Source organism: Epinephelus moara, chromosome 4 (genome assembly GCF_006386435.1).
Source record: "Epinephelus moara isolate mb chromosome 4, YSFRI_EMoa_1.0, whole genome shotgun sequence".
Classification (NCBI taxonomy): domain Eukaryota; kingdom Metazoa; phylum Chordata; class Actinopteri; order Perciformes; family Serranidae; genus Epinephelus; species Epinephelus moara.
This window is the reverse complement of record NC_065509.1, coordinates 27,461,637-27,477,567: the sequence shown is the minus strand read 5'-3', so window position 1 is coordinate 27,477,567 and position 15,931 is coordinate 27,461,637. Positions and strand designations below refer to the sequence as shown.

General features: G+C 41.4%; 1 protein-coding gene across 6 annotated transcripts in view; it reads right to left on the bottom strand.

Annotated features, from left to right (window-relative positions):
• atp11c (ATPase phospholipid transporting 11C) overlaps window positions 1-12,220 on the bottom strand; it is a 62,332-nt gene extending 50,112 nt beyond the window's left edge. For all 6 annotated transcript variants that reach the window (XM_050043243.1, XM_050043244.1, XM_050043245.1 and 3 more), the window contains exon 1: window positions 11,665-12,220. In XM_050043243.1, coding sequence (XP_049899200.1) covers window positions 11,665-11,691 — 27 coding nt within the window. In that variant the 5' untranslated portion in view covers window positions 11,692-12,220. The remainder of the gene's footprint in view (window positions 1-11,664) is intronic.
• Window positions 12,221-15,931: the final 3,711 nt, after the last annotated feature.

Here is a 15,931-nt window from a genome sequence, read left to right as displayed (position 1 = left end):
CGTTGTTAAGTCTGTGTTCCCGTTTGACCTCAGTATCCATTTCGTGTAATTCTCTGCACAGAATGAACCAAGCACAGTCTAATTCCTCATTGAGTTGTGCCAAGTGCATGAGAAGAGTGGGCTGAAGAGTGTGGGTGGCTCAGTCCTTTATCATAATCAACTACTTAAAAACATCTGCTTCAGCTGCATCTTATCGCTCCTATCAGATTTTATGATGTTGCTCTCGGCTTAAGTGGATTCATCACAGGTCAACCTTATCTGCCTGTTAATGCAGTACATATTAGCAGCTTCTCCTCTCGCCAAACACAGCAGAAACCATGAGAGGGAAAGTCCCAAGAGAGGATCTATGACATGAGAGTAAATCTGGGCCTAAACATCGAATGATATCCTGAGAGTAATGGAATGAATAATGCCGGAGCAAGTGCCCAACCTCCAGTGAACCGTTGCAAGAAATGTTGATGACAACAGTAAAAACAGCCTAACCGCAACATAAAGTTGCTATTATGACAGGCTGAATAGAGCTGAGTGATGAATGTTTGAACGCGAGGGGAAAGATGCGCGCGTTGAGTCAATGCCGTTAGTCACTGCGGTACTCTATCTGGCACTCGCCCCTCTTTCACTCGCTCTTTCTTGTCAGCCCACTTGCCTGTCCTCTTCCAGCATGCTCACTCTGTCTCACTAATTGTAACTCTCTCAGTTTTGATTACACATCCGAGCGCTCATTGCCGGGGCTGCGGAGAATTTACAGAGGCTACATTATCATTTGAAGAAAATATAGACACATTAACATCAAAACAGAATTTGAAAAGTTTGTCACTACAATGACTTCAAGAGGTATTCACCTCTTTGTTTTGTTTCCAGCTGCAACAAATAAGCTCTTAATAAAGTCATTTCACAAGTGCTAATTTGTCTAATTTCAGCACAAAGATCCCGTGTTTGATATATGTGTAACAGATACATCTTTACTTATTTATTTAGTATAATTTAAGCAGCTTACCTCATACAGTAACACCATATTGTCTCTCGGGGTGCACACTTAATCAAAATATTAGCCAAATAGCAAAACCACCAAGCACAATATCCAAATCTCAGAGCTGCAATTTTTTTGATAAGAGTAAAATGTGTCACAACACACCATCATAAATGAAGCATTGGGTGCTACAGAGGCCTACAAATTGTATTCCAGCTGTTAGGGTACATCCTTGTTTGGTGTAGACCCCTGCAAAAACCACTCATCATCATTTTTATGTTTTTTCAGTGAATATGAAATGTAGAAATTACCATTTCTACTGAAATATCTGTCAAAATAATCAAGATTTTTTTTTGCAAATTGTGCAGTCCTAATTGTCTCATTAGAAAATAGTGTTTAACTTTTCATAACATTAATTATACTGCTTCTTAAGATTTGGATAAGACATTTTGATTTTCCAGCTCCAGACTTCCCTGTATTTATCTCAGAAACATCACTAACAGGTGGGTGTACATCATCATTAGTACCATTTTTTTCTGGGTTGGTTGGCTACAGAGCATATCCATATTTTGAGGCTGCCAAATCAAGAAAAAGCAGATCATAGTGAAGCTAGAACAGGTGTTACCTCCATCATGGATCCACCAACACTTGGCCTATGGCATAGTCTACAGAGTCCATATCAGAGGCTACTCTCTCCCCTGTCCGCTGTTTGCACAGTGATGAATGGCCCCCACAGAGTAATAATAGTCCAACTTGAACTGAGGGCTGATCCTAAGGAGCTGTTGTGGATAGGCAAAGGCTCATTGTTCTACTAGCATCCCCGCAGCTGTACAAGACACAGAGTGTACTGTACCACGGGCTGGTACTGGCCTACATTACACCGTGTCCCTCGACAATGGGGAGGAGGGGAAACTCATCCAGACCTCGTACTCGGAGCTGCTTCCTCAATCATTCAGTTGCCTCAAAAAGCCACAGACAGATATTGTGCTGACTGGTTTTGCAATGCCCATGGTCTGCTGACAACTTTTGTAATGTCTAACATCTAATCACTACGAACATTAAAGGGACAGTTCATCCAAAAATCAAAAATGCATTTTTTTTTTCTCTTACCTGTAGTGCTATTTATCAGTCTAGATTGTTTGGGTGTGAGTTGCTGAGAATAGAAGATATCGGCCGTAGAGATTTCTGCCTCTCAAATATAATGGAACTAGATGGGACTCGGCTTGTGATGCTTAATGCGGAATTTATACTTCTTCATAACCTACGCCGTAGGGTGACATGCACCTCCCCAGAAATGTAACTACACGTTGCAGCGACGCAGACCTCCTATTTTTGTAAGCTGAAACCATTTCCCTCAGTGGAAAGAAAGCTTTCATTTACTTTAACTTCAGAGATAAGAAACAATAAAGCCCCCACAAACATAGCATTTTGTGTCTTGTGTGTAATTTACCCTTCTGGGATTTATACTTTGGTATTTATCCTGGCTTCAAATGAGTAGAGGACATCTCCGCTTGTCAGTAGGGTAATTTATACAATGTACAATGCCATAGGCTTGTGCTAATAACGTTAGCATGTTATATTTGTTTGGAAAACGTGTTTAGTATAAGACAGTTGTTTTGTCAGTCAATCTTGTGAGTTGTAATGGATTATGTACCGTTACCTTTGTTAAATGTTGCTGTTGTCCCTGGTTTTATATGAGTAGAGGAAATGTCCACTAGCTGCTGGGCTAATTTCTACAATGTAAAATGCCATAGGCTTGTGCTAATAACATTAGCATGGTGTATTTGAAGGGAAAATGTGTCCAGATAGTGACAAGTATTTGTCTGTGAATCTTGCGAGTTACAGTGAAGCTCATTTGTGTACTTGTGTTTGAAATTGTCTCTATTAAGCCATGTTTGATGTGTTTTCAATTTGTTTTGAATCAACTAAACTTTACAGCACTTCACAGAAACCGCGCCGCCGACTGGTGTACCTGCAGAGTGACACAGACAACCCACTGCAGAAGTAAAAACGCTCACAACGACATAGGCGACATGCGTAGGGTCTGCTGCATGAGTATAAATCCCGATTAAAATGCAAAAAAAAATTTTGAACAACTCAACAGCAATGTGTCTTTACGAGATAATCCACAGACCTTGTTGTGAGCAGGTTCATTTAGAATTTTTTTTTTTTTAACCAAACTACACCTGCCAATCATATCACCATGCAGAAGGAAGCATGCATCTCCTGCTAGCTCACCTAGCACCCCTGAGCTAGCTAATATTATAGCTCAACCACCGCGGGTGCTATTTAATGTTAAAATTTTGCACTGTCACGAGCACAAACATCTCCTCCATGGGTGGATGCACACTTCCTTCTGCACAGTGACACAGTGATTTCAGTTAGTGTGTGTAGTACAGTAGAAAGAAAACATGTAAATGTAAACATGAAAACAAGAAAACATGCTACATGAAATTGCTTAAAACAAGCTCTGTGGATTATCTTGGGTAACCGCACCACAAGCCGAGTGCCATCTACTTCTACTTCCAACGCACACCAAAACAGTATAGATTGACAAATAGCACTACACATAAGAGGAAAAACATGTATTTTTGATATTTGGGTGAACTGTCCCTTCAAGTGACAAGATCACAGGCGGCCATGAGATGAAAGTTTGTGCACAATGTGAATACTAACTATCCAAATCATTGGCAGGAGACCTGTGAGCACTGTGGACACTCCACCTCAGCTGCTGTTTGACACCAAAGAAGATGATAAAGAAAAAAAGGAACAAAAAACAGCTCTAGATGTTACCACAGGAAACATGTAAGGAAGTCACACGCTGCTGACAGAGGTCTGTGGTTATTCATGTATCTGAGGCACGCTCTTCCTCAAAATAGAACCTTACAAAGACCAAACAGAAAACAAGAACGTAGCCTACACCTCACAAAACAAACCTTGGAACAAGTTTTCAGTAGTCAAGTTATATTTTAACTGGTTTATAGTCTTAAAAGCATTCATTTACCGAGGCTTTGGTTTTGCTTTGGAGATTATATGTTACTCCACCTTCTCCAGCTTGAACTTTGTCCCCATAGCTGCCATCCTCTAGACACGTTAGCTCAGTAAATCCTGGGGAGAATGACTAAAGTGAATAGGCTTGTTATGGAGAAACCCTCCACGCTTTGTGCTTTAAGACCGGGCGAAGTGAGCACATTTCAAGCAGTAGCCTAGTCACACTTTAATCTATAATTAAAGAGAATTTAAAGTAGTGAAGCCATAAATGGAGTATGGTTTTTCCAGCCAAGTGCACATATGCTCTAGGTTCTGTTTTTGTGTGCGTGTGTGCAACAAATCACCAGATTCAGCTACTTAGATGAAGGTGCCTGATCCAGCTGTTTTTTCTGTGTAGTGTACGGGTGGTAACTTAACTAAACTGCACAACACAGAGGCCCCGCCACATCTGGCAGAGAGCCATGCACTACCAACAAAAAGGCATTTACAGTATATCGTAATGCTGCTGACAAGCTTTAAAAAATCTCCATCTCAGCTACAGCCCTGACATTATCTTTAATAATGTACCGGGCTACACTGGATGTAATTGCTATTCAATTAATTATCCTTAGACACTGCATACAAGGGCAGCGGGTCTAATGACAAAAATCAATGTGGCTCCTTCCTTCTGCTGCTCAGAGGGCATGGTTGATTTGGGGTTGGGTTTTCTCACCGAGCATTTCCTCCCACTGAACTGTGACCACATTAAAAAAGACTCATTTTTCTCCCTGTGACTGAGCTGCATAGCCTGCCGAGCTGGGAGTTTTGTGGGGGAGATAATCATTGTAGGCTGTTGCTTAGCCTAGGTGTTCATGTGAACGTGTGTGGGAGGGGGGCACGTTCGTATGTGTCTTCCATTGCTCGTTAAATCCTCACATGGACTTTGCTGTTCCTCTTCTCCGTGTCAGCGAGCACCCTATCATTTCAGGTGACAATAAAAAAAAAAAAAGGGATGACGAAAACATCACAGATGCTGCCGTCTCTCCTCCTCCTCCCTCCGTGCTCAGACACAGAGAGTGAGACATAGAGACACAGACCAAAAAAAAAAAAACATCCCCCCCACACATCTCAGCATTCTCTTCACATCTCACTGCGAATGCTCTCTGGGTAATGCTAGAGCTGGAGCATGGCACAGAAAATCTCTGGATGAGCCTTTATACATATATGGATGACGAGGATGCATTTTGAGTGCCGCTAGCCTGGCGAGGATACGCGGGTCAGGAAAAGGAGGAGCGATGTGAGGAGAATTCAAAATAAATGAAGCGACCTGAATTATTTAGAGGTACAAACTGAGAATTCAACCTAGCTTTTAAAAGGAAGTGGAAAATTGCCACAAAAAGCCATCCGTGGTCCCCTTGTATCCAACCTGACCCGCCCACTCTGATGTGAACCACTACAAGAAGCCTGAAAGAGGATGTCCATTAGGTGGAGAAAGAGATGGAGAGGTGCAAAGAGGCTACAGGTCCACCCCCCTGGTTTCACTCCAGTTTCTCGGGTTTAAGTCACGCAGGGCTTTCCGTTCTCCCCCACTATATTTCATCAGCCCGCTATCCCACAGCCGGGCCGTTTATTCCTTCACACCGCCTCCCTCCCCACACTAAATATATTTATTATCCTGCTGTGTGTTGCAGATGAGCTCTTTTGGCTGGGTTTCCATTACTGGGCAGAGTGCAGGAGACCAGATGGAGGGAGGAAGGAAGAGAAAGAAATCAGAGTAAGCAATTCTGTTCGCAAGCCAATTCACGGCGCAAGACTAATGGCGGCAAAACTGAGCACGGCTCTAATCAATACGCTTCTCTTCTAATCAAACAGAGCAGATAAATCAAATGGTCCTACATGCCTTGAATGGACTGTGGCCTTGGGATAGCACTCTTAACCTAACTGCTCACCCAGGAGTGACGACTCTGTTCGAGGACTCTTGTATCTCACTGGTTAATAAAAAAGCCTTTAATACGTTTCCAACAGGTGCTACGAGCTGACGTGAGCATATAAAAGCAACACTGACCAGAATGCAATATAAAAAAAAATCAATTTGGAGCATCCTGAAGCACTGCACAAACCCCGATACAGTAACTAAAACAGCATCAGGTGCATCTGACATTGCAAAGTGCTTATAATGCTTGAAATTAGACTCATTGCCCCAACAGCTGCAGGTCAGGTGGAAGTAATGTATTGTACAGCAGCAGGTACAAAAACATCCTCTTTTTACTGCTGAACAAAACATTAGCTTCCCCTGGGAGGAGTGATACCAGATAAAGTCGCTGAAAAAAAAACATTCAACCTTGTGTGTTTACGTTAGCACAAAATCCCCTTAATGTGCAGGTGTGTGTGTGGTCTGAGTGTGTGGACATTTTTCTGCACTTAAGTTCGTGCACCCGTGCAGGTTTGTGTGTAAATCACAAACCTGCGATTGACCTAAGAAACAGGTTTACAGAGCCCTGGGGCTTCCAGAGGCATTTTACATGCAATCCTTCAAACCCCTCACACATAACAGCATCTCCTGCCAGGTAAGGGTCTGTTTACTAGTGCTTGGGTCACAGTGAAGTACACACAGATCTGAAGACTTGCTGGACTCAGTGCTTCAGCCTGCAGCAGGATGGATAGACTGAAGAGAGCTGGAGAGGAGGGCAGAGGGGTGAAGGGGAAGCCCTACTGAGAGGGGAGGACCTGAGTGGTGCTGCTCCCTGAGACTCCACTACACAGGATATAAAACACAACTAAATTAGCATGATGGAGAGTTACATGATGAAACCCTCTCCTCCTCCTCTGGATAAGATCCCCCCCTTTAAAAGGTGTCCTTTAAAGCTACATCAGGCCACAAGAAAGAGAACGACTCCCATAGCATTAAAGGTGGCTGTTCTGTTGTGGAAATAAACTGTGTAAATGTCATGTCATCACTTGAGTGTTTATGAACAAAACCCTGAACCACAGGGGACAAGGTGTAGGCCAGACTCTCTTAACCATCCTTTGGTTAGGGTACATTTCAAATTGTATTTTAACACAGTACTGAGACAAAAGACATTACGATATTGAGGCGTTCTACAGCTTGTGCCCCAAGAGGCTGACTGAAACTGCAATGCTACGTCTAAGTGTATGGTGCTAAATTAAAACAGACAACACCTTAACACCTTATGCTTCACACAGGAAATGTAAATTAGAACTGTGAAACAGTCCAGTTAACTGTACATTTCTTTAACTTATCAGTCATATAAGGGTTTCATTATTATTTCCTAGGGCTGATTGCGTTCATCGTCAATTAATCTGCCAATTATTTTCTCAGTTTAAAGTGTCTAAAAATAAAGTCAGTTTACTATCATGTAAGATGAAAAAAAAAGCAGTAAATCCCCACAGTCATGAAGCTGGAAGTAAATAATGTTTAGCATCTTTTCCTTCAAAAGTACAGTGATTAACTGATACTAAAATCTAAAGGCAGAATCAGTAGGAATTGGACGCATGCTTATGATCTGGCACCTTGTCACCATGTTTTAATTAGCCCTGCTCGGACCTGGCATTAACACGCGTCTTGGGTGATCCGATCAGAAGTGTACAGCTCTGTGTCTGTCAGCTCACGCCTGGCATTAGAATGCATCTCCACATGCATCTTGAGTGACCTACTTGTGATCGAAATCTCACTCCCCCACTTTATATGCAAATAAAATGTATATCATTTCTGTTTCCACAGACCAAATGAGTGGCTGCTGGAGGCATATGTTGCCTAGTTGCAATATGAATCTTCTAGTTTCCATTACACTGACTCTTTAACCCAAATGGAAATCAGACAGCGTGTTTTGTGTGTAGTCCATTCAGTGAAAACCCATTTTGCCTGCTTGTTGTGGCCTGTTAATGCACTTTAATATGAGTACAAAATGTGTGCATGCTTCCGCTTACACAGAGAATGTCAGTTGAGTAGGCGGTCCTTCAGTGTGGCTTAGGACGCATTTGAATACGCACTGCTAAAAGAGTGTAACATTATGCAGCCCTGACCAGCTCTGAATGTGGTCTGAGTGATCGGGTCTCAATGCGTCCACCACAGTGTGTCTTGGGTACAGTCACACCTTTATATTAAGCTGTTAACTTGTCATCAGCTCACCAAGGACACATGTTAATACCAGGTCTGAACAGGGCCACAGAGTCCTGCTGTCACACCCTCACACTGAACACTGTTATTAACCGAAGGCTACACACCACTGCCCAAAGGTTGATACGCAGAAATGTCCCAAACAGCACAATGAAAAGTGCAGGGTCTCTGCAGATACAGATATAGAGGGAGTCTAAACATAATTTTTTAGGCAAACCCTACTCATTCTGCCTTATGTTAGGCGATTAAATGACTGATTGTTTCAGCACTAACTTCTATTATTGTATAATCCAAACTCAGAGCAATTCCGTTCGTGATAACGTGACCACTTCCTGCCTTTGTGCACAGGGTAAGAGCACCAGTCGAGCTTCAGTGTACTTCATTACTGAGCAGAGGGAGTATTTGCTACAGCACTACATTAGAGTCAAAACATGAAGCTGGAACTTAACACGTGTGATTTCAACCAAGCTAGAGAGTAGGAGGAGGCCTTCTGGTTACCATGGTGCAAAAAGAAGATACTGAGGTGCTGCCTGGGTGACGGTGTTTTCATGTGTCGGTGCCGTTCTCTGTGCAGTCAAGGCAGGGGCTCCCACAATGAATACTATCACATTTCCGCCAGGCTCCACCTCTCACAGATCATACTGCTGCCTTCAAGGGCTTGAGCGAACATCAAAGGCGACTGTGTGATTTTGCATTCCTGTCAGAGCATTACAACCTCTGGAGCTTCCCCCCTGATGAAAAGCCCAGCCCCACTCGCTCCCACAGCCATCTTTAATGATTTTCCAAAGACACACTCAGGGTTTAGTGGCACAGTGCATCATAGTGGGAGAGTCAAGTGAGACACATGGAGGCTCCTCGGCGCCTTTTGGTAGGAGCAGTCACACTTTCCCCCCCTCCTCTCCCTCTTCATGATGCACATGTACCCCCCGTGGGCAAGGGGAGGGTGGTGTGAATCAGGAGGCAGAGAGCCAGAGCCTCAGATAACGGCACTGTGTGCATCAATGACAGTGTGGCTGGCTGCCCTGCACAAAATATTATTTACAGCTCACACTGGAGAGAAATTACAGCAGCAATCCTCTCCAGAAGGAGGAAAATCAGCTGACCTGGCAACACTTAGAGAGAGGCCAGAAGGAGGGTCAGGCACTATAATTATTATATTGCTTCCCCTTATTCGCTGTCGGTATCTATACTGCTCACATAGCCTGTGGGGGATTCAACCCACTGGTGACAACAGGTTACTGGTGCATAAGAGGATGATAAAGAGGCAGTAAAGGCGGTTTAGCATTTATAAACCTGGCCTTGCGGATAGTTACTCCACTTTCAACTAGCCCACTCATGGCTGATTAATGTATGAGAAGGGCTATGAAACCAATGGATGAACTTTAAAAGGGTAAGCATTAAATTGACCAATCGTGAAATATGATGTCAAAGCAGTTCACGCTGGCGAAATACCAACTTCTTCTATTGAACAAATCCAGCGGCTGGATGCAAAGCAACATTAGAGCGTAGAGGGACTGTAGCGCATTTAGAGAGAACCATCATGCATCCAAAGGACGCATGGATGGATTATTTAATGGACCTCTCGGGCACAGGCCCAGGGGCCCAAAGTGTCAGGGGCTCCACCTGCAACATGTCACTAAAATTAACACGAATCGACCAGGAAGTGACTCAAAATGGCCGTAAAGAGATGCAAAGAAGCTACAAGGGGACACATAACGACTACAAAGAGACACAAAGCAACCAAAAGGGATAGAAATATACCCCAAAGAGGCACAAAATGACTACAAACAGATACAAAGGAACTGCAAAGAGACACAACATTTAGAAAATGACACAGAACTCCTATTAAGAGAAACAAAACGACCAAAAAAGGCACAAATATACCACTAACAGACACACAATGACACTAATGATGACAAAGAATCCCAAAACAACTACAAGGACACACAAAATTACCACAAAGAGACACAAAACCACAAAAGAGATACAAATATACCCCAAAGAGGCACAAAATGACTACAAACAGATGCAAAGACACAACAAAGAGACACATAGTGACCACAAAGAGACACAAAATAACAAAAAGAGACACAAGATGACTACAAACATATGTGAAGGAACAGCTGAGAGACACAAAACAATTAGAAAATCACACAGAACACCTACAAAGAGAAACAAAACAACCAAAAAAAGATGCAAATATAGCACTAGTGGACACAAAATGACACAAACGATAGCAAAATAACAATAAACAACCACAAGGATGCACAAGATTACCACAGAGACACAAAATGACTATAAAGAGACACAGAATGACTACAAACAGATGCAAAAGGAACTGCAAAGAGACACGTAACAATTAGAAAATGACACAAAACTACCACAAAGAAACAAAACGCCCAAAAAAAAGGCACTAATATACCACTAATAGACACAAAATGACTTTAAAGAGACACAAAATGACTACAAACAGATGCAAAGGAACTGCAAAGAGAAACAAAACGATTAGAAAATGACACACAACCACTAGAAAAAGAAACAAAACGATCAAATAAAGACACAAACATATAATAAATAGACACAAAATGACAATAATGATGACAAAGAAACACAAAACAACCACGAGGACGCACAAAATTGAGGCATGAGATATAAAACCACAAAAAGATGCTGACAACTACAAAGAGACGCAACATCACAACAACAAAAAGAGGCAAGACCAGCAAAAAGCCTGTGTGTCTTGCTCCTGTAGGAGAGGCAGTGGGGCCTTTTGCATGTCTGTGTCCGGGGGCTCAGTGTCTCATGATCTGCCCATGAAAGACGGACTGAATATTGATTATTATCAGTATCTGAACAGTGGTCTAAATCCAAAGATTTACTAAAAAAGAAAAGACTACAAAGCAGCAGATGCTCAAATTAAAGAGGCAAGACTTGGTCAAACAGTTAAACTGATTATCAAATTTGCTGCAGATTGATTTTCTGTCACCCATTAATCCATTAGTCAGCTAATTGTTTCCTCTGATGCTGGGCAGAGACGTATCTTTTGATGCAGGTCTTTGTGCCTTTAAATAGAGTGCCTTATTTTTAGCTTTTTGGGACCCCAGAGGAAAAGCAGCCCAGCTCTCTGGAGGCAGGTAGATGCTCTCCTAATAGAGCTTTAGGGCTGCTTTACATAAACAGGGGAGGCTCGCTGTACATTTGGTGACAGGGTTTGTGAGAATGTGAGTGATGTGAGACAACAATCAAAGTGTGAGACCTCAGAGTGTAGTTTAATGACTCTGGGTGTAGCTAACACCAACTTGCATCTGTCGTGACTTCCTGGCTGGAGGAGAACTTACCTAGCAGTTAGCTAACAAGAGCAATGAAGTGGGACAGCAGCTGTTCCCAGTCAGGGTGAAGTAACAGTTTGTTGTGAGCATCTCTTGGATTTCCAGAGAAAACGTGGGAAGGAAATGGGTGGGAATACCAGCTTACATTCTTTAAGGGCAGAATCACTGCAGTTAAAACGCTAGCAGGAGCAGCAGGATGTCATAAGCTAACAATGTGTGTGTGTGGTGTGTGTGTGGTGATGCCAGGGCGCACATACCAGTCGGTTCAATCTTCTCCGTAGCATCTTCTCCTGTTTATCTTCTTTGATTTGGGAACACCGATGAACTCTTCTGATTCAACAGACGCCTCCGGGCTCTGCTTCAGCTTCTCCGGGGAATAACTTTACATGTATGTTAGTTAACCTGCTAGCTCCTTTAGCTATCTATTCTCTACTCTAACGTTAGTTCTAGCTATATGAAATGCCGCAGCGACGCTACATCGTTTCCATTTTGTTTGATTTCGGTATCTTCGCACCATTCGCATTCTCTCCGCCTGGATATTTTCCGCGTTGCGGTGTACTAGTCGCGCTTCCCTTCGCTGAAGGCTGAAACAGTCCCTGACATGTCGCTCTGTGCCCTGTTGCTGAGACTCGTGCGAATCATTTGTGGCTCCCGAGTCCGCCTCGCCGGTGACTCGCAAACTGCCGGAGACACGCTGGAAACTAACTTCTCGTTTCGATATCCCCCGAGCACAGGTCGCCTCACCTCGCTGTCAAACAATTTTCACTCCAGCAACCCAGCAGCAGCAACCCACAAACGTTCCCACGTTCTCAAGCTCCACCCGGGGAAGGTGCGGCGAGTTTCGCTCGCAGGGAATCATGGGTAATGTGGTCCGAATGTGAACTACAAGCTTTCCCTTTTTCCTGTATGCTCTGTAGATTGATTGATGGGTTTTTTAAATCAGTTTTTAACAGTAATAATACAAAATAAAACACAGACATTTTTACAAAACATTTATTCATGTATTTATTATTTTTATTTATTTTTTTACACAACTTTATTAAACAACACACTAATAAATAATAGATAACGTAAGAATGGAGATTAGAAAAACAAAAATAAAACAGAACAAAACAAAAAAAGGGGTTTCATCAAATACTTTTGTAATATTCTAAAAATGTATTACTTTTTTGTTGTCCATAAGACCAAAGCAGTTCAACATTGAGTTAAATTCCATAACAAAAAAAAACATGGAAAGAGTTTAGAGAGTTTTTTAACAACTTTATTCAACAACACAATGTATAAAAAACGTCAGGTATAAAACGAACACAACAATACATTAAAGCTGAAACAAACTGCAATGAAAGATGAACACATAAAATAAGAATGGAGATTAGGAAAAAAAAATTTCACATCAGGGGTTTCATCAAATATTTGTTTGTAATATTCAAAGAAGAAGTTAACAACATAGTCCAAAAATGTGTTGCTCATATCATCATAGTTACTCTAAGAAAAATTTTAGAAGTGACATGTTTTCTTACAATTTCCCTTTAAAGTTAAGAGGTCCTTGTAAAGATATAAGTTTTTCACAGAGCATCTTAGACCTTAAAGAGCTCTAAGGTGAAAACTGTTAGGAGCAGGGGGGAGGACTTTTTGGAGGCTCAAGAGTCTCTTAAGCAGAGGAAAAAATGATGGAAACACAAAGAGGTCAGAGAAATATTCTCCAAACACTGACAGTGAGTAAATGAAATGCTACAGATTAGATCATGCAGGGATAATATGTGGTTGATGTCATAAAGGATACGCACACATTTCCCACCTAACACTATAAAACCGAACATAAAATGAATAATGAATAAAACACTACAGTATCTGGAAAACTGGAAAAATGCAGCACTGCAGTAGTGATGACTTTACTCAGTCTCAACCTTCCATCAACAGAGTGATCACACTCACAATGACAACACTTTCATAGTCAGCAGTTCATTTCATTTCCACTGGGTGTCCACACCTTGCAGGCTCACAAAAGGGCGTGTCTGTGACAACCAATCACATCTGTTATTAGAATGCATTACACCTAGCAACAGGGTCGCCCACACCTCCTCACCAAGGTAAAAGTTTCTGTCCCTTCCTTGCTCAGATATCTCTGAGAACATTCCTAAATCACTGCTCAGACTGTTTCTGAATACAGCCCCAGTTCATAATGTGTCCACGATTGACTGATTGATTTTTATTTGTGTCATGCACAGTTACATGTGCCCAAGCCTCATGGGTTTACAAGACACCATTACAATGATGTTGCAGTAGCAATCAAAAATAGATGTTATTGTACTGCTCAGTCCAGAAACACAATACTCGCCTTCTGTCCCCAGCCTGGCAAAGACATTCAGCCACAATAAAAAGGTTCTCTTTCTGAAACAAATTTTTCATGATCATCCAACAAAAAGAAATCAAGGTAGATAGAGGTCGTCTTACTGAAAAGTATGATCCTTATGTCCTTGCATACAGGACAGTAAAACAAGAAGTGAACCTCATTCTCAGCTTCACCTAAATCACACAGCAAACAAATTATGTCCTCCTCTGGGGTGGAGTTAAACTATGGGTGTCAAACATACAGCCCGGGGGCCAGAACTGGCCCACCTACGGCGAAATTTACACCTCTGCATTGAATCAACACTGTAGCCTGACGTGCACCTCCCAAGAAATGTAACTACACATCACGGCGACGCAGACCTCCTGGCTATTACTGTAAGCTGAAACCATTTCCCTCAGTGGAAACGAAGCTTTTATTTACTTTAATTTCACAGATAAGAAACAATAAATTGTGAAGACAGTAAAGCCTCCACAAAAATAGCATTTTAAATCTTTTGTGTGATTTATCCTTCAGGGATTTATACTTCGGGATTTATTCTGGCTTCATATGAGCAGAGGAAATCTCCACTCCTGGCTAGGTTAATTTATACAATGTACAATGCCATAGGCTTGTGCTAATAACGTTAGCATGTTATATTTGTTTGGAAAACGTGTTTAGTATAAGACAGCTGTTTTGTCAGTGAATCTTGTGAGTTGTAATGGAGCCGAATTTTGTACCGTTACCTTTGTTAAATGTTGCTGTTGTCCCTGGTTTTATGAGAAGAGGAAATGTTTGCTAGCTGCTAGGCTAATTTATACAATGTAAAATGCCATAGGCTTGGAAAATGTGTTTAGTATAAAACAGTTGTTTTGTCAGTGAACCTTGTGAGTTGTAATAGAGGCGAATTTTGTAATGTTACCTTTGTTAAATGCTGCTGTTGTCCCTGGTTTTATATGAGAAGAGGAAATGTTCGCTAGCTGCTAGGCTAATTTATGCAATGTAAAATGCCATAGACCCATGCTAATGTTGTATTTATGGGGAAATGTGTCCAGATAAAAACAAGTGCTTTGTCTGTGAATGCTTCGAGTTATAGTGAAGACGATTTGTGTACTTGTGTTTAAAACTGTCACTATTACACCATGTTTAATGTGTGTTTTGGGCATGTTTTGAATCAACCAAACTTTATGGCACCTTACAGAAACCCCACTGCAGACTTCGAGGTGCCAGCTTTCAGGAGCAAATTGAACATTCAGTAGCTTCTTTTCACTGTGACTGACTGAAAGTGGGAAATCAGAGAAATATTGTTGAAATTGAATTTATTCTTCAGAAGACAGGCTGTTTGTCATCTGTTTTGTAAATGGATTAGCATTTTTAAAATGTATTTTTTTTTTAACAAAAAAAAAAGGGAAAATTTTGAGGTGTTTGTCATTTGTAGGATATTTTGCAATGGTTTTACTGGTCCGGCCCACCTGCAATCGAATCATACTTCATGTAAGGTCGCTATTTTGTATGAGACAATAAGTTCATAGTTTTGGTTTACACCATATGTCAACATATGTTCTGTAGCAAAGAGGAGGCTGTTTGTGATTGGACTTCAAGGATCATTGAGCACTGAATAAAAGCCACATATAAATTCCTTCTGTGGATGTGGAAGAGGATTTTCAAGGGTGACAGCACATCCCATATAATAAAATAATAAGCTTTAGGTGGAGATTATACAAATATCTCAGCACAACCTGCAAATTCAGCTGTTATCTGGAGAAAACATACACAACAGGTAATATTATATAGATAGCTCATGTACAAAAACATACTGCAAACAAGGAAGTTGGTGTAGTGTAAAGTCAAGTATATGGGACACTGGGTAAAATGGGACAAACAAGGTTTTACATCTTGGTTTCTTTAATCCGTATAAACCTGAGCAAATTGGCTTGATTTCTTTCAAAAACATGGGAAGAAGGCATGAAAGTAATTACCCTAACAGATCTGCAGGAAACTGGTATTTATAATATTTTCTTTATAGAAATGTAGCAGAGATATATAACAATTTCTAAAAGTAACACTCATGGTGTTGGTAGTGTACCAAAAAGTGTCCCACGTTACCTGTCTTCACCACCTGCAATAGATGTGTACAGCACTGCAGCCTCTTGAAATATAAAGCTACTTATTATTCCTCAATATTAATAATGTTT